At 39.5% G+C, this 27,573-nt stretch overlaps 1 protein-coding gene across 1 annotated transcript in view; it reads right to left on the bottom strand.

Annotated features, from left to right (window-relative positions):
- Positions 1–27,573, bottom strand: part of LOC122810508 (polypeptide N-acetylgalactosaminyltransferase 18) — a 1,713,820-nt gene that overhangs the window by 297,778 nt on the left and 1,388,469 nt on the right. The window contains exon 8 of the mRNA XM_044082090.1: positions 24,519–24,656. Within this exon, the coding sequence (XP_043938025.1) occupies positions 24,519–24,656 (138 nt within the window). The remainder of the gene's footprint in view (positions 1–24,518; positions 24,657–27,573) is intronic.

Consider the following 27,573-nt stretch of genomic DNA (forward strand, 5'->3'; position numbering starts at 1 on the left):
TGCTGGAAAAAGCTTTTTTTATTGTGTTTTGTTGCGCTACAGTACCTTTCCATGTCCTTTTGTTGTTGCTCCTGCTCCGACTCCATCCACTCTCCTTCACAAACCACAGGCTCTGTTCTTTTATTGGTAACGGAAAATGTAAAGGATACTGGCCTAAAGGGGCCTCCGGTGCTGGAGAGATATTCACAGGTGTATTCTCTATTTGATTCTTATCGGGTTCAGGGTGTATCAGGGCCATGGTAACAACCATCTTCCTACGTGCTCCAAGCTCTTTAGTAGGAGCAGCTAAACTCTGTTGTATTTCCCCAGCCAAACCTTGCTAAACATCACTTCTGTTTGATTCCCCTTTATCATTTACGTTGATGTAGCTAGACGTCAGCTTAGTTGTCATAGAAACGCTTGCAGCATTCTGCAGGGAAACTGCTCTAATGGTTAATGTGTTTACCTGACAGACAGTAGGTGCAGGGTTTGATTCTCACTTGGGTTAACTGGCTAGGCTTACAATGGCCCACAAGGGCAGTTAGCCTAGTACTGATCTATGAACCTATGATTTTTTTAAAGACAACTTGGATCTGATACAAGCTATAAAGTAGTGCAGCCACTATTAAAACAGATACATAAAAGTATTATAAATGTTACAAAAACACAAAAATACTCAACCCACCATAATGAAGTCCTTACAGGTTCTTAGGTTCTTACCAAGTTGGTAGCTCAGAGATCCTACAGAAGCTGGACAGCAGTTTTCCCATGTTAGTACTTATGGCTAGACAGATAATTATCTACTCAGTTGTTAAATACGAACTGTACCTGTCACCTTTCATGAGAATGTGAGTTATTTCCAAAGGGGTGAGATGCAAAGGGTAAAGAAAATGTCTCACTTGCTATAAATGTTAATACATATTTTATGGATGTTTGTGATTGTACAGGTTTTGGCCTTTCACAATGTACCTTTTAGAAAAATCTTATATGCGCCAGAATGTCTTGCACAGATCCACTCTCTAGAGACAATAACAGAATGAGAACAAGGTCAGTTCCTTAACCATTTTAGGTTAGTTCACATTCCTAAATACATCAAATCTTTTGGCTATGTACTTTTTATTGGTTCATAGATTCATAGGACATTATTTGGCTAACGGCCCTAGAGCCGTTACAAACCTAGCCATATTTATCCTGAGTTGCCCCAGTTGGTGGTGTTTAGAAGAGTGAGGTTTGCAGAGGTAAGCATCTATGGTAATTAATACCAATTTTCTCTGTTCAGTAGGGACACAGGCACCACCCCAGGAGTGAATTTGTGGTCACCTGTCCATTGATCTAGGTTGCCTTTGGGGAGGGTCATGGAGGGTCTCTGTTTCACATGAATTGGAAGCTTGTTCCAGAGAGTGGCAGTCTCTGAGAGATGTATATCTGTGTCTCAAGAACAACTTCTTCATGTCAGAGGCTAGCTTAAGATCCTTGGAGTGAGTGATCTCTGTGCAGTTTAATTTACAAATGTGTAGCATTTCCATCTGAACCAGATCAGAGACTGCTCTCTAAGGCTGGTACAGGTCTCCCCTTAGCAACCTGTAAGACACAAAATACAGTGACAGGGTTTTTATTCTTTCTCAGTAAGACTTATTTTGTGTACCTGGTAATTTCTTGATAAGAAACCTCTGTGTTCTCTCTCTTTGTTGCAGGTGTCTGGTGAGGTACATGCAGAAGGGAGCACTGTACTCAGTTATTGGTCTGATGAGGGCCAAATATAATGGAATTATAACATCCTGAGATCTAGACGTTATGCCTTTAATTATAAGATGTGCCACATAGAAGGATTTCCTTACCTATGGTTGTGTGGTGGTCAAAGTTCAGATTGTTTTCAACCTGAGTACCCAGATCACATACTAATGGGTCTACATCTGGGGGATGGTGTCTATAATGTAATTAGCAGGGATGTCAGCTTTCCCAAAGGCAATAATAATGTTTGTTTTTTTTTTGTTTGTTTTTTTCTTGCATTTAGCATTAATCTATCTTGTCTGCATTAACTCTGTCTGTGGTATATTAACATTGTTGGGGGACTTAATGATTGCTACCAATTTGCAATCATCAGTGAACCTGGTCACCCACAGGCCTTCAAAGATTGCCTGAACTTCTGAGAAATAAATTCCAAACAGTAAGGAGCCCAGCACAGAACCCGGTGGTACACCACTGGTGACTGATCTTTTGCTAGAGGTGAAGTCATCCACTTTTACAGTGTGTATCCTGTTGGTGAGCCAGTTGGTTACCCATCTAATAGCACAGAGGTTAATTCCCAATTAGGAGAGTTTCTCTATAATTCCTGAGTGGGGGATTATGTCAAATGCTTTGGCTAGGTCAGGATAGGCAGTATGCACCGTCTTTCTCTCATCCAGGGCCTTGGTGACTTTCTCAAAATAAGTCAACCATGCTTAACAGGCAGAGTTTGGAAATTACCTATGCCCTTCTTAATAAAGTCCATAATGATTCTTTCCATGGCCTTGCAGATGAGGCTAGTCAAACTTATAGGCTTAGAATTCTCTGGGTTGGTTGATGGTCCCGCTTTACACAGAGGTATTACCATTGCTGTCCTCCATTCGGCTATAACATAGCCAGTTCACAGGCTGTGGTTAAACAGGGATCCAAGAGGATCTGCTAGGTCATGTTTTAAAGGTAACCTGGGATGTTATCTAGTCCCACTGATGCCATGTTTTTGGCCTTGGAGAGTGCAGACATGACCTGCTCTCTTGAGATAATATGCAGAGGAATGGGGGCAAGTTTACTTTGGGGGATGAGTACAGGGGATAGGGGGTGAAGTTTGCTCCAAATCTGTCAGCTAGCAGGTTGGCTATTACCTCTGGTTTAGTATGGGTGGCACCATCCACAACCAGTTCATCTCATAGCTGGGTATTACCTTTTAGATTTTGAACATGGTAAGAATGGCTTGTGATTATTCTTAGCTAAGAAGGCTATTTTTGCTTTGTAATTCTGTAATTTGTTTAAGCTAGAGAGGTTTTTCTTCCTTTGCTGAGCCAATTCCCCTCTTTTTCTTGGACATTAGCTTCTTTCTCTTGATGTATAACCTGTTAATACTAGGGGTCCATCAGGGTGGCTTGTTCTTTTGGCTAGACCTGATTTCAAACCGATCAGGTACAGCCAAATTCTATACAACTGCTTAAGTGGTTATACAGGGCATTGGTGTACACCTCTGCATAGGAATCCATGTTATCTATGTTCTTGGGGGCTTTGAAACTTGTTATACCATCACTTAGTAGGAGGTAATTTGTCTTTGAAAAATTCTTAAGCATTTTTGAGCCTGATGGGGTATCTGCTCTTATAATTACACCGAATGAGACAGATTTGTGGTCTGATCTTACCATGGAGGACATCACATGGGGAGGGGTGCAATGCTGTCTCATGTTAGTGAGTACCATGTCAGGGCATTTGAGCCTCTTCTGGGTGTGCTGACTGTCTGTTCCACAGCATTTGCATTGACAAAGTCCAAGAACCTCTGAGCCACTATGTCTGTGGTCATGTATGTTTCCCAGTCAGAGGCAGGATAATTAAAATCACCCATGAGCATGGTGTAGGGCTGCATGGCAAGTGACTCCAGTAAGTCTAGGTATGTGGCATTCTTTTCCTGTTTCATGGTGGGTGGCTAGTTATGATGTGTAGGTGGCTTTGCCTATAGTTAATTGGACATGGAGTAGCTCAAGACAATCATACTGTTGACCAATCACGAGGTGTACTTATTCTTAATGAAGATGGCAACACCTCTTCCTTTGGTTCTTTCACACTCCAGTTGTGTTCTGAACCTATGGAAGACATTGTAGCCCTGCACAGCCAGTGTGCCTTTGAAACATGTCTTAGTGACTGTACAGATGCCAGCATCTTCCAAACTGACGAGTGCTTCCAGGAAGTGCGGTTTCTTGTTTAGACTCCCAGCATTAAACAGCAGTATCTTGAGTTTATCTAGAGAGGACTATGCTATGTTGGGAGGTTGGTTATTTTGACACTGCCTAAAAAATGCATAATAGAGATGGTTAATGCCTTTGCCAGTATCTGGAAGCCTAGAGGAGACAGATGCAGACCATCTCATGGGCTGACAAGATATTGGATACCCTTGGACTGACACCAGAAGCTGAGCCAATTGTTAACATCAGTCATTTTTGTTTGTATTGTAGCATCATCCTTGGAGAATGTTGAATGTAAATAGTGTGGGAAGAAATAGCCAGGGAATTGTTTATGGCTAGGCTTGTATAGGCTCTAGGGCAGATAGCCTAGTATCTAACTATGAACCTATAATGCTGCTTAAGGCTAGGCTTATACCTGTCTGTGACACAATCTAAGAGCTCAATCATGTCTCTCTTTATGTAGTCCAGGGAGGTATGTCTTAAGTCATTCACCCCCACGTGGTCTATAACGGAGTCATACTGGTACTTGTGGTTAAGTGACTTGAGAGCTTGAGTGACTTGATGGATCCTGGCACCTGACAGGCAGCTAACCACAACCCACTCCTTATCCAGCCTGGTGAGAGGAACATCCATGTGTCTTGTTGGACAATGAAGTCACCTATGATCGATGCATTAGGTTTTGTGTTGTAACGCCTTATGAGCTTATTTGTTGAAACACTAGTATGTGTGTTGTGTTGTGGTTTTTTGCATTGTTTTGTGTGTAACTGGTTTCCGCTTGGGAGATGTAACATTTTGGTAAGTTACTAGCACGTACATCCGCATATGTGGGTTTATGTACTGTGTCCTTATTTAGTGCGGGAAGTCTGTGTTTTGCCAACCTGTTTGGCATTCAATCTGACCTTATGCGAGAGTCTTTCCTCCAATTTCATATTATAACTACATCTCTCACATAAAGTGTTTGTTTCATGAGTAAGTGGGTGTTGGTATATATGAGACAATTGCTAGATCGTCTATGGAATCCCATTTATATCAGGCTGGCCAGAGAGATGATGGGAAAGTGCCCATCCATCACAGCAGGATCTTACTGAATGTTTTATTGGGGAAGAGAATGGGTAAATTTGACAGGACTGTGCTGGTAGTGCCGAAACTACAAAAAGGATCTATAATTTGTGTAAGCAAAGGTCAGTCAATAAGGCAACGTGCTCAGTGTTCAACTGAGTTGCTCCTAGAGTAGCAAAAAAGCTTGGAAAGGTTTCACTGACAGCTACTTAGAGAAAAACTGATGATCTAGGCTTTTTTCATCTATACAGGGTACTGCTAATCGCCACTGCATGAAGAGCAGCACCTAGCAAATGTGTGGGTTATATATGAGCAAAGAGAAAATACTTTTTTTTTTGTTTTTGCTATAAAGTACAAAAAAACAATAGCAAATAGCTTAAGAAACTGCTAAAGTACAGTGACAGTATATAAGAGAAATATACCTATTTTTGTCTTTTTAGTAGTGGATTGCTCCAGGTGAAAGCAGATTCTCAGCAATCAGTAGCAAAGTCACCAGACACGTAGCTTTGAGTATCTATGCCAAAGCCCATACATGCAAGACTTACATTCAAGCAAAGAGAAACAAGTTTTAATCTAACTACCAGTCAGGAAGGCACACAATAAGCCTTCCACAGCAATCCCCAATTCAGACAGGTTAGAACAGCATACGTATGCTATAGGGATGCTTCTGAATGTAGAATAGCTGATTAGGAGCTAAAGTGTAACAAGACCACACAAACTACTTACACCTAACATACACTGTAATACATTGTAATTAACAACTTAAAGCAGCAGTTGACAGAACATTTTTGAAACTTCTAAAGTATAGTCACAGTGTACAAGAGAAGTGCAAAAAATTCTTAGAGCCCTAGTGTGTGGTTCCCACATTAGACAGACCAGATAAACACCTACTGCCACTAGATGAATAATCCCAGTCCTCCTAATATAAAAGCACAGTAAAGGAGTGTTCATACTGAAATGCTACCACAAACAAATTTAAATATATGGATACAACAGTGTACTTTAAACAGATTCTAAAAGTGTGATTATACAATGAAAGTACTCCACTTTGTATAAATGAGCCAAGAGCCACTTAATCGTACAGCATTTATAAAGGCAGTAAAAACAAAATAAGCTGATTAATAAGCCCTCTATCCAGTAAAACTACATGTGGAAATCTCAAGTGTTTCCCCAACCTAAACAGACCAGGCTACCTCCTAGTGCACTAGATGGAAAATCCACTGACCTCTTGATGTAAACACAAGTGCCTGGTGGGGTGTGAATATACACTACTTTACCCAACTAGTAGATAATGAATTTAAAGCAAGTAAATCAGTAGAACAGACAATGAGAGGCACGATGCACTTTTTTCAATATAAGCACAAGGAAAGGCAAATGAATAATTTAAGATATCAACAGCAGTCTAGAAAGGGAGGAGTTTATTAAGCTCAATTTACAGAAACATTTCAAGGTGAACATGATGTTTTAACAACATACAGCTAGAAGTAGTATTCTCAAGAACATGCTGAACCACTGATGTGCAAAGGAGAACATTAACTAAATTAGACCGACTGGAAATTCTTTGGAGAATACAGAAGTCACAGTGAAGGTCTTCTTTATTTTTTGGATGACTTGATGATCAATGGAAAGATTCTAGCTATTAGTTTACTAATTTCCTTTACAAATGTATCCAGTATGAATTGCTTTCCTTTGATATAGCAGGTCAGCGAAATTATGTACTTCCTAGATAATATTATGCTGCATGTACTGTTGAGAGCTAAGTTATTGCTTTGACACAGTGAGATGTCTAAATCGAAACTTTGTCAGAATACTGATTTATCTATGGAAAGAGAGCATTTAATTGTATGTAATGGTAGAAAAATTATAACATATCACAAGAACAATGAAAAAAGTTTAAAACTAATATAGAAATAAATTCCAGGTTACAGGACATGACACCAGTCAAAAATCAGGATTCCAAGTTTTATTCCGACTGAATAATACCAAAACAATAAATAAATCAAGCGCTTTCATCTCTGACTATTCAGAGACTTTATCAAGAATAAAATACACTCCAAATGCACTTCTTTAAATATATGTTAACAACCACAACCCCTTACTTGGTCAACCAATACCAATATAAAAACAAGCAAGTACTCAATCAGATATTAAAAATACAGCTATTGCTATTAAAATCCTAAAGTTAAACTGCAAGAAAAAATATATACTTATAATACATGCAAGGCATACAAGCTACAAAAATTCAAATATGAAACCCAATCATTTATATATACAATGCGTATATCCATCTAAAATTTTGAATATATGTCACCTAAAATAACAAATACAATTTTGGTTACTTATTCTTATATAAAACACAGCTAGACAAGCTTAAAGCTTAAAGAATTAGATCAGAGTTTAGTCACTACCTTTGTAAGGCTTTTAATTTAAAAAAACAAGCTATAGAAAAGACATCATTAATGCCAGACCATTGAGTGGCATTAGTTCTCAGTTGCCATAACGCTTCTTGTTTTTCTAGCTGCAAGGGCCAGGTTCCCCCCTCAAATCCAAATCCAAGGCTTCATTAATGGTGAACTTAAATGCATGAGCCACAAACCCATTACAATGCTTAGCTAAAGCATTTGTATTCTCCTTAAGTTTAATGTCCCTTAAATGTTCATAATTACGCCATTTTAATTTTCTCTCTGTCTTCCCTATATAAAATCTGGGACAGACCGTACAAAGTGCACAATACACCACTTTATCAGTTTGGCAAGAGCATTTTTTGTTTAATTTTACAAGTGCTCCATTAATATTAAAGGTCGATTCCTCAAATATATAAGCACAATAGTTATAAGCACCACATTTTCTCATATAACCTAACTGCGGCCTTGAGGAATGGATCTCCAAGATATTTTTAAGACACTGACCTTTTTTTGTACACAATAATGGGTTTATCCCCTACACAATGACTTATATCATTGCATGTGGACACTATCACCCAATTCTTGTGTAAAATGTTAGCTATCTGCCTGCTTGACTTACTATATGATGTAATAAAGGTCGGTTTTGAAGCAAATTAAACTAGGGAAGCAACTGAGGTGGACAAAAAAGTTATAGAGGTTGTTTCACATGAATATAATGTTTTTGAATATAATTGGATATTTAGAAGTATTGAACATCAAATAATATAAAGAACAGAAAGCTTAAGAAAATTGAAAGAGACAGAACACAATATAATGATAATATTGCAGACAATGAAACCACCCAAATCCCAGAATTGGGGTAGTAGCCACAATTTTAATTTAGTAACACTATCAGTTAGAACTTGTCTGACTGAAGACTGCTGGAACAGTGCTCAGTTTTGAGCTTTTTTCTGGTTAGTTGGGTAACTTGTTTAAATCAGTTTGTTTTCTATTGTTTTGTATATATAAAAAAAAAATGCACTTTATTCATCTGCTTTTACTGTATTTGTATTTCTTCCTACTTTATTACTAGGGGCATTGACTACAACCCTGATCTGTGATATATAACAATAAGTATCCTTTTCTGTGCATTTAAAGTGTTTTTTTTTATTGTATCTGCTTTATTTTCTGGAAAAAAAAAACAAAAAATATATATATACTTGTTTCCCACCTTTCTAAGCTAGTGTAGTCCAGTTTTCAGGTTAGTGCTGAATTCAGGGCCGTGTTACAAATCTCTGTGTTTGCCTATACCTTACTTGGATAGAAGGAAGTTTCTCTGCTCACCTGTGAGAGAGGGGAGATTTGAGCAGCCTATCTGTCCCTGAAGGAGTGGTTTCAGCCCAGAAATTAGTAGTTTATTTGCCATTTTGGGCTAATTTCTATCACTTTCATTTCCCTGCTATAAATACCGCATTTACCCAGTTTTGTGTGCTGAGCAGTGCCGGTTAGCTAGGGTATAACTATTCCCGGCTCCACAAAGTGTCCTCATCAATTTTTCCATTGTAAATAGACAAACATTCAACTTAAGCAGTCAAGCCATTCATATCTCAGCCCAGCACTTGCACAAAACTCATAGCAAGTACTTATAAACCCTAGCACTAGACCCTCCTGTACTGTACAGAAAGACAAGGCTCTCTATTTGACCTTACCAGCCATCCAGTAAAACAGTTCACTGTACCTATCCAGGCATGTCCAAAGGGCAGTTTTAGGTGTACTCTCCAGTTCAACTGGCGAATCTGGGCATTTTGAGGCAATGTTACAACTGCCTCATGTACACAGACAACCCTCTCCTCCTACCACCAAACACGAATACATTCAAGAGATGCAATTATACAGCCAAACTGGAGGCTAAGCTCCCTAAACCCAAGACTGGATCAGACAGTTAAGAGGAAAAGGGAAATACTTGCATCACACCACCAGTTGCACATAGACCCATTAAACCAGCACCGGCAAAAAATACACATAAATACATGAAAACATACTCAGAGGCTCTAAATAAAAATTTGCAAAAGCAACAGAGACCTCCAAAGTAAACCTCCAAGCAACCTCCACCCCCCAACACAAACCATGAAACACATACTTCACAAAACCACTGTGCCATGCAATCACAGCCCTTAAGACAAAATAACATACCCAACATACTAGTAATAGGTGACTCTATAGTCAGGCACACTGACGTCCCACTCACTAGGCTGAATAAGGAGAAGGTTACTGTTATCTGCCTGTCGGGTGCCAGGATCTGCCACATAACACAAGCACTCGGGTCACTCCAGAACAAGTACAAATATGACTCTGTCATTGTCCATGTAGGTGTGAATGACCTGAGCCGTACCTCCCTGGACTACATGAAAAGAGACATAGAAGAGCTGTTTGATCACGTAGCCCAGGCTGGTATGACCCTGACCAGCATCCTGCCCTCACCAAGAATGATACCACGGTATAAAGAAAAAATTCTCGAATTCAACAATTGGCCAAGTTTCTTGTGTCATTCAAAGTGGATCCAGTGTCTGTCCGCCTGGGATCACATTCTCAACAAACCACGCTGCTTCACTAGAGACAGCTTGCACCTGTCACCCTTAGGCTTTCGAATACTGGCCAAGGCTCTTGCCACCCCCATAGTGCTTTTTTTAGGCAAGGCTCAAAAGACAAACCTACCGCCGTAAATAGCACAAGTAACAAAAAACAGAGGGTAATGCTACTCAGTGCCAGAAGTCTAAACCTCAAAATGCACACACTCGAGACACTCCTCACTATGGAGAAAATTTATATATGTGCAGTAACAGAAACCTGGTTTGAGGCTCCATAAAGCACCCCAGCACTATCAGGCTGCAACTCACCATACATTTTGGTCACAGAACCTGAACCAAAATACAAAAAGGGGGTGTATCCATATTCATCAAGGATACCCACACCTCCAGATTAGTGGCACAGCACGATGCTTCAGAGATCATTCACGTGCAACTAAACGGGCAAAACTGCAATTCAAATTGTAGCTTGCTACAGATCACCCACCATGTCCCAGGACCCCCATTCTGAGGTTTCTGGAAACACTGGGAAACAAAGGTCCTACCAAGCATTGTAATATTGGGTGATTTCAATTACCAAAACATTAACTGGGAGAACTACTCAAGTACTAACTCCCTTGCCCAACATTTCCTAGAATTTATAAACTCAAACACCCTGGTTCAACTGGTCAACACTCCCACCAGAGGTGACAACATGCTGGACCTGGTCATCACCAACATGGACGACCGGTGTTCCACAATGGTGGTCAACCCCTCGCTGGTTAGATCTGACCATAAACAAATCACTTTGGATATTCACATTCCGCCCCCACCCCCGGACAAGGAAACCACCATGAAAAACTTTTCAAAAACAAATTTCACATTACTTAAGACTGAGGTGGAAAGTTTCAAAGCCCCCATGCTAAAGTATAATGCTGTCCAAGCTGCAAAATCCTTCACTAATGCATTCTATGGGCACCTACAAGAATGCATGGACCGTGCTATTGCAAGCAAAACCAAGACTCACAACTCCAAGAAAAGGAAACCAGTTTGGTGGACTCCTGCCATAAATAAGCTATACAATAGGAGGAGGAAACTAGTACATAAGAGAGCAAAATCCCAAGAAAGGCAGGCATCCCTGATCAGTATCAGCAAGAAACTACGATCCCTCATAAAATCATCCAAGGTGTGCTTCGAAAGAAAAATTGCCAAGGACTTTAAAGATAAACACAAGGCATTCTTTAGCTATGTCAGATGCCCTACGCAGACCGTCTCAAAAAACTCCAGCTTTACTCCGTCGCATATCGCCTACTCAGAAGTGATCTCTGCCTAACATACAAAGCTATGTCAAACCCAGAGCTGTTGGACATGCTCCACTTAAAGAAATTCCAATCCCTCCGAGCTACACGCTCTAGGGACCTAAACCTTGTCACCACAATAAACAGAACATGCCAGAGGGATAGATTCCTGTCCAAGAGACTCTGGAATAAACTATCTATCTATATCAAACAAAGCTCCTCATTAGCACTCTTCAAGAAAAATCTTGATGATTGGATGGGAAATAGGAAATTCACCCCAGGGATCACCTCTATAGCTCTGCTTGACAGTGACACAGGAAAATAATTTTCTTGGGTGGCAAAAGCCAGGGCACCTTTTTGGCTGGGCTTGTATAGGCCCCAGGGCCAATAGCCTAGTACCTACCTATGACCCTATGTCAAGAATCAAAGTGGCAATGCTCAGACCTATTCGAAGTTAGTGCAGAATAGCACAAAATACACTGAACCGACCGATATCGCCAACATCCTGGCAGACAGGTTCAGCCCAAACTTCACCCCTCTCTCACCCCCAAAAGGGCCCATAACCACACCAGAAGAATGTAGAGTCCCTGAAATCACAGACACTCAGGTTAAAACAGTCCTCTCCAAAGCCAGAAACACAGCATCAATGGGACCGGACAGTGTCCCAGGCTGCGTCCTACATGAGCTCAAAGACGAACTTACCTCTCACCTAAACACACTGTTCAAACTCAGCCTCTCCACAGGCTATGTACCCATAGAGTGGCGCACAGCAATGGTTATTCCATTCCACAAAGGTGGAGCCACAACAGACCCCAGGAACTATCGCCCTATAAGCCTGACTAGCTTGGTCTGCAAGGCTATGGAGTGCATCATCATGGAACTCATTAATAGAGACATTGGGAACTTCCAAACACTGGATCATACCCATTTCGGCTTTAGGGCTGATCATGCCTCCTAAACCTGGTGGACATCTTTGAGACAGTTACCAAGGCTATAGATGAGGGAAAGGTGGTACACACACAGCCTACCTAGACCTCACAAAGGCCTTCAACATGATTCCCCATTCTGGTATTATTGACAAGCTCACCAGCCTGAACATAAACCCCTGTGTCACAAAATGGTTTGCCAACTGGCTCATGGACAGAACCCACGTGGTGAAAGTTGTGGGAGCTAGGTCCGACTCTCAACTGGTTGCAAGTGGTTTTCCCCAGGGCTCAGTCCTAGGACCTCTCCTGCTCGGTATATACTTCTCAGAAGTACAGGCAAGCACAGGAGGACTATGGCTGACCAAGTTCGCAGACTATTGCAAACTAGGGGCTATAATTGACTCTCTGGCTGACAAAGACATCCTCCAAAAGGGTTTCACTGAGACAAATACCTTGTGTCAAAATCATGGCCTCAAGCTAAATGCCGAAAAGTGCATAGTCATCCCCTTTGGGAAAAACAAAGTACCCACAAACTACCACATAGGTGGTAGTCCCCTAAATACGGAAGACGTAATGATCTGGGGACCCAAATAGATAGTAATCTCACCCTTGATAATCACATTGCCAAAGTGGTTAGAAAATCCTTCTCCGTGGCCCACCTAATCACAAATGGGTTCGCATCCAGATCAAAAGAGGTCATTGTGGCCCTCTATTCATCAGACCCATCATAGAGTACAATGGCCCATTTGGGATGTACCTTACAAGTCACCTGCAACAGCTGGAAAAACCATAGAAGTACTTCACCAAGAGGATCACTGGCCTCAAACAGATTTCCTATGCAACTCGACTGAAGAAACTCCAGCTGTACTCGGTTGCATACCGCCTACTCAGGGGTGATCTCTGCCTGACATACAAGGCCTTGTCCAACCCAGAAATGATGAACATGCTCCACCTAAGGAAAACCTTATCCCCTCAAGCCAAACGCTCTAGGGATCTAAACCTCACCACAACAATAAATAGGACATGCTGGAGGGATAGATTCCTGTCCCAGAGACTTCCCTTGCTTTGGAACAAGATTCCAATCTACATTAGGCAGAGCTCCTCGCTAACACTCTTCAAAAGAAACCTTGATTAGTGGATGGGAAACAAAGTTTACCTCAGGGATCACTTCAGTGGCTGTGCTAGACAGAAATACAGGGAACTAATCTAAGGGGCAGCGAAAGCCAACGCATTCTGGCTAGGCTTATAAATGCCTTTGGGCAGATAGCCTAGTACCGACCTATGAACCTATAAATGATGAAACCAATGAAGAGATTTTTTTAGAAGATGAATGCCCTCTTTTGAGGAGGTTCGAACAGTTGAGGGAGAAAGACAACAGAGATGGCCCTGTACAAGGAGCCCACCTCAGGAACAAGGTTCGTAGGGGCCATGTACCCTATCAGAGAGGGAATCAGAGAAGAGACGATCGGGGTCAGAGATGATACTTAATGGTGGTGTGAATAACATACTATTCTTAAAAATTCTACAGGTGATTTCAATGAGTTCAACTTTTCTACTTTTCAAATGGATGTGAGTAATTGTGACTTATTACCCAAAGGTTTGATTTTTGTGCCTGGAAAAGACTGTGATATAGCAAACACCTTGGTTGATTTGAAACATTTTGTAAGGAAGTTGAATTTAAATGTTTTGTTTCAATCTGTTGAATATGAGAGTAATCCACTGCATGTTTCCAGCACCTATAATCCTCCTCTTCACCCCTCGTTACAAATGTCTGAAATATTGTGTGAAATTGATATCAGAAATTTATCTAGGGATCATTGTACTTCCAATATGAGTAAGGACAAATATGATAAACTAAGTTGAAAGCCAGTGGTGATGTCAGAATCATAAAACCTGATGAAGGGGTGGAGGTGTTGTGATGAACACCAGTGACTATAATGTTAGAATGAAGAAAGTATTGGATAGTGATTCTTAGAGAAAAATATCACTTAGTGAATTGAATGGGGCCTATAGAAGAATCAGAAATGAATTGAATGACGTATTTATTGATGGCAGTATCTCTATAGATGAATTTAATTATGCCTGTCCCTCATCCCAAGATTCCATCTATTTTTGGTTTACCAAAAATGCATAAAAACCTCCAGGATCCTCCCATGCATCCCACTGTGGATGCCAGGGGTTCTATCACTCACCCCTGGCTAAATTCTTACACATGAGATTGAAATAATTTGTAATGAGTGAGACCAACATATGTAGGGACTCATGGGATTTTCTGAATAGGATCAACAATCTTGAGTATTCTGAGGCTGGTATTTTTAATCACAATAGACGTGAAAGACCTGTACACTGTAATACCTCATGATACAGGATTAGAGTGGGTTTGTGAATTTTTGGTCAAAAAGGGTATACCTCAGATATCTGTTAATGTGTATGAGCAGTTGTTTGATCTGGTACTTAAGAACAATTTCATATTTTTTAATAAGGAGTTTTTTCTTCAAATTGAAGGTGTAGACATGGGTTCACCATGTGGTGTCTTATATGCAAACACTGCCATGTTGCAGTGGGAGAAAAAATACTTATTTAATTAACCATTTTACTCTCATTACAAAATGTGAATAAGCCACAGTGGTACAGCGGTAGCATTGTTGCCTCACAGCAAGAGGTTCTCCTGTTCGATTCTTGGCTGGAGTGCCTTCTGTGTGGAGTCTGCATGTCCTCTCCGTGGTCGAGTGGCCTCCGAAAGACATGCATGAATGGGCATGCCTTCATTGAAGGTTGGGCGTCGGGCTGGCAAACTCAGCACCATAAAAATCTACTGCCAATCATTAGCGGACCGGAGTTCCACTGTGGCGACCCCTTAACCGGGAAAAACTGAAAAGACAAACTCCCATTACAAAATGTACATCCTTTTTTTGGATAACATTTTTATTTTTTGGGATGGCCCTATGGATAGCATCATTGATTTTCTGGTTTACAATAAACAATTCAACCCCCTTTCTAAAATGTACCCATAATGTGGTTCAAAAGGAAATATACCTAGATATAAGACTTGTAAAGAATTACTCCTTACAGATGTTTATATCTGAAATCTTTCGGAAGGAGACATATTCTAACAGCTACTTACATTTTGACAGTTTTCATCCTTATAAACAGAAGAAAGTGGTGGTAGAGGGCCAGTTTGTGAGGGCTACCTATATGGTTACCTTATCTGATACATTTTTGGTTGAATGTGATTTAATGAAAAATATGTTTTTGAAGAGAGGTTACCCATTTGGTTTAATAAATGAAATGATGTTGGAAGTTATTAACAAAAGGGAAAGGGGACATTTTAAACCAATTTTATCCAAAAATCATAGCGATTCAGTGTGTGTGGAAGAACCCCATATTACTAATATGAATTTAAGTTATAATGAAGTCCCTGTGGTACAAAATGAGTTGAGATGTGATAATTTTCAGTCTGCCTTTATTCAAGGTGACCATTTTGTTACAGGACCTAAACTGGGACACTTGAGCCACCCCGGGAAGCCAAGTCTGCAATCCCATTCTCCCAGCCCCCATGGGAGTGGAGATAGGACCGCCATGTCATCTTGCACTGGGGCTGGCAGGTTGCTCTCCCTTCCTTCTCTCAGCACTGTGGGGATGCCACTGTGTGAACGACACCACCTAGGAGGCAAGAGGCCACATGCCAGGAGTCTCGAAGTGGCACACATTTGTCAGCGCTGGCATCGTGAGGGAGAGAGGCTAAGGTGTGCCGCAAAAAGTACAGAGATGGGGGGGCCCAGGGCCATCTCCTCTGTGAGTTTGAAAACCCCAGGTGCAAGGCAAATGGGAGAATTAGTGTCACGGAAGTTTTAATGAGGGACTGTCTGAGGCTTCACGGCCCAGCAGAGTTCCATGAGGCTGGGAAGATCCTTTGAGAAGATCCAAGAGCACATGCAACACTGCATGATTTGGCAGCAGTCAGAAATATGTAACCCTGGAAAAGAGTTCTCTGTCCTGTGTAGAAGTGGAATCCCAGAGGGGGTCCATCCCGATGGAAGTCTTGAAGTGAGAGAGAGGTGGAAAGTGACTGACTGGGACAGGCCAGCTCCCTTCCGGATGAGGGGGTACGGACCATGTCTCCTCTGGTAAGGAAGTCTGGAAGGGGGAGAGATGCAGATAGTGGCAGGGCTGGGTGAGTTCCTGCCTGGGTGAGGGGGGTCAGGCAGAGCTCCCCATGGTCCTTAAGGGAGCACTGGGGCAGACAGCAGTGGGGCCTGGAGAGCTCCTGCCTGGGTGAGCAGGGTCAGGCAGAGCTCCCCCTGAAGGAAGTCCTTGAAGCACCAGGGTGGATGGTGGAGGGGCCTCTGAGAGCTTCTGTCGGGGAGAAGGCATCTGACCTTACCCCATACCCAATGGCATCCCTTAAAAATCGCAAAGTCCCCAGAGCTGCTCATGATGGGAAAGCCAGGTCACTATTCAGACTGAGCGGTCTAAGCTGGGACATTTTTGTGTCCCAAATACAATGTTTGGGATTACGGGACAGAGACTTCCAAACTGGGACTGTCCTGGAAAAACTGGGACAGTTGGTCACCTTGCCTTTATTACATCATATAATAAGTCTAGCAGGCAGATAACTAAAAGTTTACACATGAATTGGGTGATCATGTCTACATGCAATGATGTAAGATATTGTGCAGGGGATAAACCCATTATTGTGTACAAAAAAGTTCAATGTCTTAAAAATACCTTGGATATCCATTCCTCAAGGCCCCAGTTAGGTTATATGAGAAAATGTGGTCCTTGTATCTATTGTGCTTATATATTTGAGGGATCGACCTTTAATATTAATGGAGTACTAGGAAAATTAAACAAAAAATGCACTTGCCAAACTGATAAAGTAGTGTTTTGTGCATTTTGTATGGTCTGTCCCAGATATTATATAGGGAACACCGAGAGAAAATTAAAATGCCATATTTATGAACATTTAAGGTACATTAGACTTAAGGATACAAATGCTTTAGCTAAGCATTGTAATGAGCATGTGGGGTCATGCCTTTAAGTTCACCATTATTGAAGCCTTGGATGTGGATTTGTGGGGGGGACCTTGGCCCTTGCAGCTTGAAAAACAAGAAGTGTTATGGCAACTGAGAACTAATGCCACTCAATGGCCTGGCATTAATGATGTCTTTTCTATAACTTTTTTGAAATTAAAAGCCTTAAAAAGGTAGTGACTAAACTCTGATTTCATTCTTTAAGCTTTTCTAGCTGTGTTTTACATAAGAATAAGTAGCCAAAATTGTATTTATTTTAGGTTACATATATTCAAAATTTTAGATGGATATATGCGTGTGTATATATAAATGAGAGGGTTTCATATTTGAATTTTTGTAGCTTGTCTGCCTTACATGTATTATAAGTACATTTTGTCCTTGCATTTTAACTTTATGATTTTAATAGCAATAGCTGTATTTTTAATATTTGATTGAGTACGTGATTGTTTTTATATTGTTATTGGTTGACCAAGTAGAGGAGTGTGGTTGTTAATATATATTTAAAGAAGCACCTTTAGAGTGTATTTTATTTTTGATAAAGTCTCTGAATAGTTAGAGATGAAAATGCTTGATTTATTTATTGTTTTGGCATTATTCAGTCGGAATAAAACTTGGAATCTTAATTTTTGACTGGTATCGTGTCCTGTAACCTAGAATTTATTTCTATATCACAACAATACGCTGGAAATAGTATTGCTCATCTTATATATGGGTCTATGTTAGAACATCGAATGTTCTAACAGTGAACGCTCACGTGAGTGAAAATGTAGGACCTCAAATTTTTTTTTTTTTTTTTTTTTTATCGCAGTACAGTGAAGATCTGAATATTTGCCCTTTCCTCACTGTAGTGCGATCTTGGACTTGGAATATATATTTAGTGGGGGGTGGGGGTGGCACAGCCACCCACAATAACATTTTCGAGGTCCTGCATTTTCGCTCATGCGAGCGTTCGCTATTTAGAACATCTGATGTTCTAATATAGACCCCTTATAAATAGCACTAAATTCTAAATTTTAGCAAAAAGACTACTACGCTTTATATAAGCTGGAATTGATCAAAGGCAAAAACATCACAAATGAGTCAACTTATATATATTTAACAATGGGCCCTACCAAGTTAAAACAAACTTAGATGGGGAAAATAAAATATACTAGAAGCAAACCAGAATAATTTGCCATAAAACTTTCAAAACCAATTCACACAAATCTAACTGAGAAATTAATACAAACGGCGAATACTCAACAAAATCCAGCCAATGAATTGATTCAGACCCAGTGAAACAAAAAATGTCCAGAGAGTTCATAAAATTCAAAGCCAGAGCCATAAATGAGTGGTTGTGTGGCAGCATGGGGTAGTACAGAGTAAACCACAAGAGAAAACTTTCTCTCTCACACACAAACACAGTAGTACCCTGTCACAACTGTGAGACTTGAAATTGTGGGTCCAGTTGTCAGAAAACTAAACTATAATTCAAACAAGAAATAGTTAATTTAAAAAGCCTGCTCTTATATTATTTTATGTTTTTGCAGAGGCAAATTTCCCCTGCACCTTCAGTGTGGGGGGGATCACTCCTCTCTTGTTTTTTTCATATACTAAGATTACTGTACCGATTAGTATTGCACTCTCAAATTTTGAATATATTCTGCCCATATACACATTTGTATTTCCACTGTTGTGAAGATAACATTTACAGCCCTCTCACATTTACACTTTAGTTCCAGTACTCCAAAGATTAGAAATACAGTCTTCAGAATTTTAAAAGACAATTGCCCTTCCTTGCTCACACCAACATGCATACAATTTTACTCCTGTAACATATGAATGGCAGGCCTATATCTGTCTTCCAAAATTGCTACTCAATGATCCACCCATCTTTCTTTAGACATAAGACTTCTCCAGACATTTAAGATCCCCCATGTCTTCTTTAAATACCATACCAACATAATACAGCTGCTGAAAAGAACAATTAATACCATTCAACAAATTCAGACATGCTGACTGTTTACATTATACAACTGATGTCCATATTATAACTAAACAGACATGGGCAATTTGGTCTAGAAGTAGTCATCACATTCCTGTTTTACTTAAAATCCTAACAATATTTGTGAACTGTCTTCCCTCTGGTTTACACAATGCACACATTATCCAAACTCTTCATTTTGATTTCATATTGAAATGAGTAATACCCATTAAGATGCGTCTTTTTGAAGGAGTATATAAATTAAGGAAGGACATTTTACTTCTCCACGTTTATATAAATAGCCATATTCTCAAAACAAACATTAGCCATGGATCACTGAAAGGCAATTCCCTGACTATAGCCCAGGCAACTTGAGTTTGGTTAGCAGCTTGGGCACTTGAGGCTGGAAAGGATGATAAGTATGCCCATCCTAGAAGGGAAGATGCAGAGCCAGTTACAAGATGTAGTCCTTTAGAGGAAGTTATTGGGTAATGGCCTGGGGGCATGCATATGGTACATCAAGCCACTGACTGGCTGTAGTCTTCATTAAGCAGGTGCTTTTACATGTGGGAAAACACAGCAGTTCTTGCAGTGATGTGGGTTGCATGTTCCCTTCCCCTGTCTGGGAGAGAGGTTAAGTTAATACAATTGCCCCCATTGCAAGTATGCTAACAAGGACAACGTACGTGGCTGCCTTAATGAGGATGCCCCCCCCCTCCACACACACACACATGGCTCTGAAAAATGAACTTGAGTCTGATTGAGTAGGTAGAGGCAAGCCTCTCCTGCTGAAAGCACTGTTTTAATGCATTATTCTTTAAAACTGATGATACCACTGTTGATGTAGTTTACTCACTGAAACAGTCAGTTTTAAGGATGTCAAGAACTTGTCATATACATGACAAAACACAGATTTATTTAATAATCCACAAACTAGAGCATTGGCTTTAAAGTTTAAAAATAAATTAAATTGTGCCTTCTAATTAGTGCTTGCCTACATAGACCTTACAGGACAAAAATCTGTCTTTTATCTGAAAAGAAATTCTAAGGTAGCCATTGCTTTACCAAGCTCAACATCTGGCTCTGAGAACAATTATTCCAAAAGTTATACTAAACATGTTAGCCCACATGGGCTCTTGCATGCTTCAGGGTATGCCTTAAAATGAATCTCTGTGGGAAAGTAATTTCATATTACATAATACATATACATATACACATATATATATATATATATATATATATATATATATATATATATATATATATATACACACACATATATGTTGTTTTTCTTTCAGCTTTTGCCGGTTAGGGGTCGCCACAGCGGAACTCTGGTCCGCTAATGATATACATACATATATATATATATATATATATATATATATATATATATATATCTACACACACACATATATGGATCTACTTTTCTTTGTCGAACTTACATTATTTTGAAAAAGAAAAGTAGAGGACCACTTATGCGAAAGTGCACTTTCGCGAATATCGGTTCAGCAAATGGATAGAAAACACAAAAAAACAGTGTTTTGCAGGGGGGCACCCCCCTGCACCCCACATCCCCCCGCTACTTAAATGTACTAACTCCGAGATCGCACTACAGTGGGAAAACAGGTAATTTCCTTTTCCCCACTGTAGTGTGCTTCAGCGCCACACTGATTCCTGTTTTCTTTATTGGCACTTTCGCGTAAGTGGTCCTCTACTTTTCTTTTTTCAAATAATGAAATTTCGACAAAAAGTAGACCCTATATATATATATATATATATATATATATATATATATATATATATATATACACACATACGCACACACAGGTATAGAAATATTGATATAAATAGATATATTTTACTTAGTATTATACAATAACTGGCCATTAATATTCCAATACGAGCATGCTGATTGGTCAGCCCAGTCAGCGTGCCCGTTGTAAATCTGAGTATATACCAACAGAACAAGGTCTGGTCGTCTGGACCTTTTTACATTGGTATACACTGTAGCTATAACTTTTTTTTTTTTAAATAAAATCTGAAATCCAAACTCCTGACATAGCAGACAGACAGGATTGAGAAAATACTAGGAAAATCAGGTACGTTATTCAAAACTAAAAACATACCTGACTTTACTTGTATTTCCTCCATTCTGTCTCTCTCCTACCCCTAAACTGTCTGAAATGTTTTTTTTTTATTTAAAAAAAAAAAAAAAAAAAAGAAAAATGGAGACAAGGAGACCTTTTCTCTGTTCCTTCCTTTCCAAAGCACTGAGGTACTGGGTATGTGTGGGAACGGAAGTCCCATACACATGAGCAATACATCAAAAAAGACAATAGGATATGTACCAGCCGTGGAAGGACAGCACAGTGCCGTTATACAAGGACATTATTTAAGAAAAGTAAGTGTTTTTTTTTTTTCTTAAATAATATTGTACAATAGCAATAACCTACTCCGTGGTGTGGTATATTAAGCTTTACCTACAGTTGACTTTATTTAAGCACTCGGGCGTCGCCTTCATGATTAAACCACACCAACCATGGGTAAATCTTAATATACCACACTGACGTCATCGGTTACTGCTTTTAGCTAAAATCAATTCTATTGTTGACACTCTTTGGTCAACTATACACTTGGTCAAAATATGTGTAAGAACAGACTATCTCCAGGGTTGAGGAATATGTCTTTTCCCCAAGGATTGTGTAACCTTGGAGTTTGAATAAGTAACAGTTGGTGTGGGAGGATTTGTCCCTTCTGAAACACTGTTTTATTAATTGCATGTCCCAAACCAAGTGCAGTAATGTGTCAGCATTTGTCAGTGTGTGTTGACATTAGCCATTTGATAACTGCTAGTATATCCATAGCTATATATATATATATATATATATATATATATATATATATATATATATATATATATATATATATATATATATATATATATATATATATATATGTGAGTGTGTATATATATATATATATATATATATATATATATATATATATGGGTCTCTATCAGAAGCTCGAGTTTTAAGAAATTGATATGGTTAAGACCAAATGATCGAGTTTCCGAAAACTCAAAGCTTTTGAATGGAGACTGCAGTACAGTGAGGATCGGAAAATTTACCCTTTTCCCCACTGTAGTGCAATCTCGGAGTTGGGGCGGCCACGGTGGTGCAGTGGTTAGCATTGCCGCCTCACAGCAAGAGGTTCTCCGGTTCGATCCCCGGCTGGGGGTGCCTTCTGTGCGGAGTCTGCATGTCCTCCCTGTGGTCGCGTGGGTTTCCTCCGGGTGCTCCGGTTTCCTCCCACATCCCAAAGACATGCTGCAGGTGGATTGGACACTCTAAATTGGCCCTAGGTGTGCGTGTGAGTGTGCCTTCTGTGGAAGGTTGGGCGCCGGGCTGGCAACTCGACACTGTAAAACTCCACTACCATTCAATGTGCGGACAAGGTGATCCGCTGTGGTGACCCCTGACCGGGAAAAAGCCGAAAGAAGAAGAAGTGCAATCTCGGAGTTGGTATATATAATATGCAGGGGGTGGGGGATGCAGGGGGAATTGCTCCCCTGCAAAAACATAGAAATACGGTAGATTTTTGTTGTTTTTTGAAGTTCGAGTTTTTGGAAACTTGATCATATCATCTTGAAGATATAAATTTTGAGTTTCCTAAAACTTAAGCTTCTGATAACATATAGATATATGCACATATATATGTAAAAATACATGATGGTTGATAGGCTGGGTACATACACACACCACACACATAAATTATATATAGATATATATATATGTTCACTACTAAATATTGAAATTCCACAATCCCAAGACTCTGAAAACAGAGGAACAGAATCTCGATATTGTGGAATCTCAAACTAAAAAAAAAAAAAGAAAATACAAAACAAACTATTCTAACGTTTATGCAGGGTGCAAGCCCCCCTGCACCCCACACCTCTGCAACTTAAATATGCCAACTCCAAGATTGCACTACAGTGGAGTAAACGGCAAAGTTCCTGTTCCGCACTGTATGGCAATACCTATTCACTACTTTCAAGATTCTGCAATCTCGAGATTCTGGTCGGTATTCAGAGTCTCGTGATTGTGGAATTTCAGTATTATGTGGTGAACACACAAATTTGTTTTTTTCTTTTGCTTGTTAAAACAGCAGAACATGCACATTACTGCAGTATTCCAACACACTGGAGTGTGCATGTGTAGTATGCATTTCTACTAATTTACATGCATTACATACACAAGTATATTACCAAACATCAAACATGCACAGTGTCTATGTCTAATCCACTGAAAAGATGAAAACGCTCATCGGTGGAATAAAGGATTGTTTAGTTACTTGCTTCAGTTTCCTCACTCTCAGCGATTTGTTTTTACAATGTCGATGACTGTTTGGTTGACAGAAACAGGTGAAATGTGTACAAGATCAAAAAATCACTGGTAGGGGAATATTCCCTTTCTCCAGGGATTCTGTAATACTGGAGTTAGTATATATAATTAGTAGGGAGCGCAAGAGGGCATGGCCCCCTGCAGAACACTTGCTGTTGGTTTAGCCTGCAATGGGATAATATTCAGAGCTTATGCACTCCATGTTGACATTCATTGTTTTGATATTTTTACGTCAATATTCTGGATGTTAACATTGTTCTCATTCAATCTGTGTATATATTATAATTTATACTGTGACAAACATATGTTAAGTGTGTGCACTATGGATTAAATCCTTTTGTCAAATTTGGAGTTTTTTATATCTGATTTTTGTTACTTATAGTCAGTAAGTATGAGTTGACAGGGCTACATTTACCTGCCCTACCAGGCAATGTGTCAGGCATAGAAATGTAAGAATCAGATGCTTTCTGACCACCATATATGTCAGGCTTTGATTTTTTCTTTATGCTCTACTCCCTATTTTCCCCTGCAACCAATAGCCATAGAACAGTATAATCATGGATCAAAGCTAGTGCAGGCCACTACACTCCTACTCCAGCAACAGTATTTGCCCTACTTTTAGATAGTGTTTTCTCCACTCTCCTGTGTTTGACAGCTAACCTCAGCCAATCACCAGGTTCTAATCTCACTATAGGTCCATATTATCTTCCTCCTTTGGAAAGGAAGAGCTAGCACTGGTCAGTACCAGCTCTGAATTATCCATTTCCTGTTAGTGCAATCATTAAGTTAAATAAACGCTGAACCTAACATTTATTTCTCATCTTATAAATTCAAAGAAATCATCTCTTACTGGCACCTCTTTTTAATGCAACTCTTAAAATGAAATTTGCAACTGCAAGTGTCAAAAAGTATAGTATATATTATATATATCATTATAAGAGACTGTAATATAGTCCGATAAAATTATCAGAAAGTTAGATGAATCTTACCACACCATAAGCGATTATGTCTGTATACATCCGCATGTCTGGATAAACATTGACAAGATACCATCTAAATGTCTTGCATTGCAACTTCTTTCTGAGGGCCTTCCTCTCAGTTATATCTCCAATTTCAACTCCTGAATCCTGTGCGGATAAAAGAAATATGAGACGTTAAACACTTCAGTGATGTGGTTAAAACTTCTGCAGTGTACTGGTTATTGCTGCTATTGTAATGTACTCTTTGCAACATGACTTCTTTTCTTATTCAAATTATCAATATGAAAGACGTTTATGATGTAAGACAGAATAGTAATTTTAAATCCCACTTTCTTTTGTTACACCCTGTTATGGATGTATTTAAGGATACATCTCATAAAATCATACAGACATTCTCCATTTCCAAGCTAAGAAGTTATGCATCAGTATATTCACAAAGGTATGAGGGACTTTTACTGCTTATGTTAACAAAATGCTGTCTTAATTAATGATGTTCAGCATATTAGATTTGGTTTAGAATTTACTCTCTTGCCTCCATTGCAGTAATGGAAGCCTGTAATCCAACTTCCTGCATCTTTAGTCTTTTAAACTCACAGTACATATCTCTAGAACATTTTCTGATTCTAAGAATAATCAGCAACATCATCCATCACAAACTAATCTTTAACATTATAACATTAATTCATCTGCATAAACTAGGTTTTGGAAGACAAAATAAACAATGCAGATATTATGCTTTGGTAAACTTTTGTAAACATTCAAAATACTGAAATGACAGTTCAAGCAAGAAACATGCTGTCATAGCAATACACCTTTGTTTGACCATTTATGATCTTGTGTATCAGACCTCACAACTTTGTCCATTTAAGTCATTAAAATAATTACCCAAATATGACAAGTATAACTAGAAGCAGAAAACTAAGCATGTGAGTAAAAAATATTAGATAACGGTTCAAATGTACCTTGATATCCTATTGCAGAATGAATATTCTCCCTCAGGGCATTAATCTATAAATACCACCTTGTAAGAAAACAAGTCCACCATTTTATAAAAGCTGCCGCAAAGCATGAACTAATGATCTTCACAGTCACTGCAGCAAAGCTTCCCTCAATATGGCAGAAAGACTGCTGGCAACTATATAACACGCGGGAAGCAACGGCGTCATGATGGCAGGGCACTTCTATGGGCTAGGCTTGTAAAGGCTCCAGGTCTGTTGGCCTAGTACATACCTATGAACCTATAACGATCTGCGCAGCAGCTATGACAGTGGTTCTCACTACAGCAGCTGGTCTCTCAATATGTTATGTCACCAAGAAAAAGACAGTGCTGCTCTGATTTGAGCTCCAGGAATTCCCTCTCATTGGCTCAAATATGAGTTACCCCGCTAGTTAAAGTCCATGTGTGCGATTAAATAGTTTTTACATAATATTAAATAATTTTTAAATATATGTATTTTATTTTATTTATGTATTTCATGCATGTTTTATAGAGTTTATTGGAGCATTTTTATGAAATTGCATTTAGCTGTTTGTGCAATCAATTATGTAGTAGGGTGTGCGTCTTTTATAAGTGTATTTAAACTCATATTGTTTTTGTTGGTCTATTCTGAAGAAGTCTATTAATTTGAGTGGACGAAAGCTGTTATCTGGAGCTCAATTTTACTGAATAAACCTGTGTTGGGGAATCCATTTGTGTCCTTTACGTTCATACCAGTTTGAGTTTGTTGTTTTTGTTACTTGGTTTGTGGCTTGATGTGCTCGAGCAGTGTTCCCCATACACATGGAGGAGAGGATTAACTCCCTCTTCGAGGCGGCTGCTAATCTCACCGCTTTGGTCCACAAATTGACGGACCAAGTTAGTTCTTCATTCTTGAGTCAGACAGAGCTTCACCATTCCGATATTGATAGTGATAGCCAACACGATTTGTTTGGTTCTACAACAGTCAGGGATACAGGTATTCCCCTTGGACAGTTGACAGTTACATCAGATGTTTGTACTGGAACCAGAAATGATGTGGTCAGATGTAATGTGGGGAGCACAGACTTTAATGCAGGTATGAGCAGCAACAACATGGTCGGCAGTAGTTTTAATCTATCTGACTGGTTAAAACATGATTCCGGTTTGTTATTTACAACTAATGATTCAAGAAGTAACCTTGGGTGCATGGATACACAACTTCAAACCATGCAGGATAAAGTGGTCAAATACCGTAAATTGCTTTTGGAATATGACTATCTACGTGAAAGTCTTCGGGTTGAGAGAGTACCCAAAGGTCTCCGTTCATGGAAATTTCCTGCAGGGCTTGTCTGAGTCTGAGTTACATCAGGAGCTTGTTTGTTTGTTCAACAAGCAAGGCTGTGAACTTTTACATGTAGTTTTACGTTCATATGAAAAGATATGCAGGAATTGTCACATTCCATTCAAGTTTTAGACAATAATATCAAAAATGACTTACTGTTCGACATTAAACGTGAACAATATAAGGCCATTTTCATCAAAACTGATCGGTATCTCAGGGAACTTAAAAGTAAAAAATTTAAAAAGTTCACTAGAGATCAACATGAATATGAGAATGGGTATTGATTATCCTAAACCTTCCAATGCTCATTTAGTTAATGTTGATGGGACAGAGGTTGCTCATGATGTTGAAACAGTGTTTGATTCTGACACAGGTACAAATCAAAAGGCCTTTGATGGTGCAGTCCCTTTAGATGTTCCCCCTGTGAGAAGATCCGAGTGGATCATGAACCAGAAAGGGAGCAACTATTCAGACCAACGATCCAAATACTCTCACCCCCACCCCATCCCCCTTTTCCACCACAGAATTGGCATGGAGCTCAAGGGAGGGGGAGAGGACAGATGAGGGGGAATTGGAGATAGAGGTCACTTCTGTAAACAGAGAGACATCTGTTTCTATAATTTTGAATTCCATGGGTGACTTTAAAATATTTAATTACAGCCACCTTTTAGTTACTGAAACATGGGCAAATTTATTTGAGAAGGGCATGGCTTTTGTGCCACTTCAGAATATGACATTGGAGCAGGTGTTATTGCAACTTAAAT

This window comes from Protopterus annectens, chromosome 9.part0, assembly GCF_019279795.1.
Source record: "Protopterus annectens isolate FY-2018-M chromosome 9.part0, PAN1.0, whole genome shotgun sequence".
Lineage (NCBI taxonomy): Eukaryota > Metazoa > Chordata > Ceratodontiformes > Protopteridae > Protopterus > Protopterus annectens.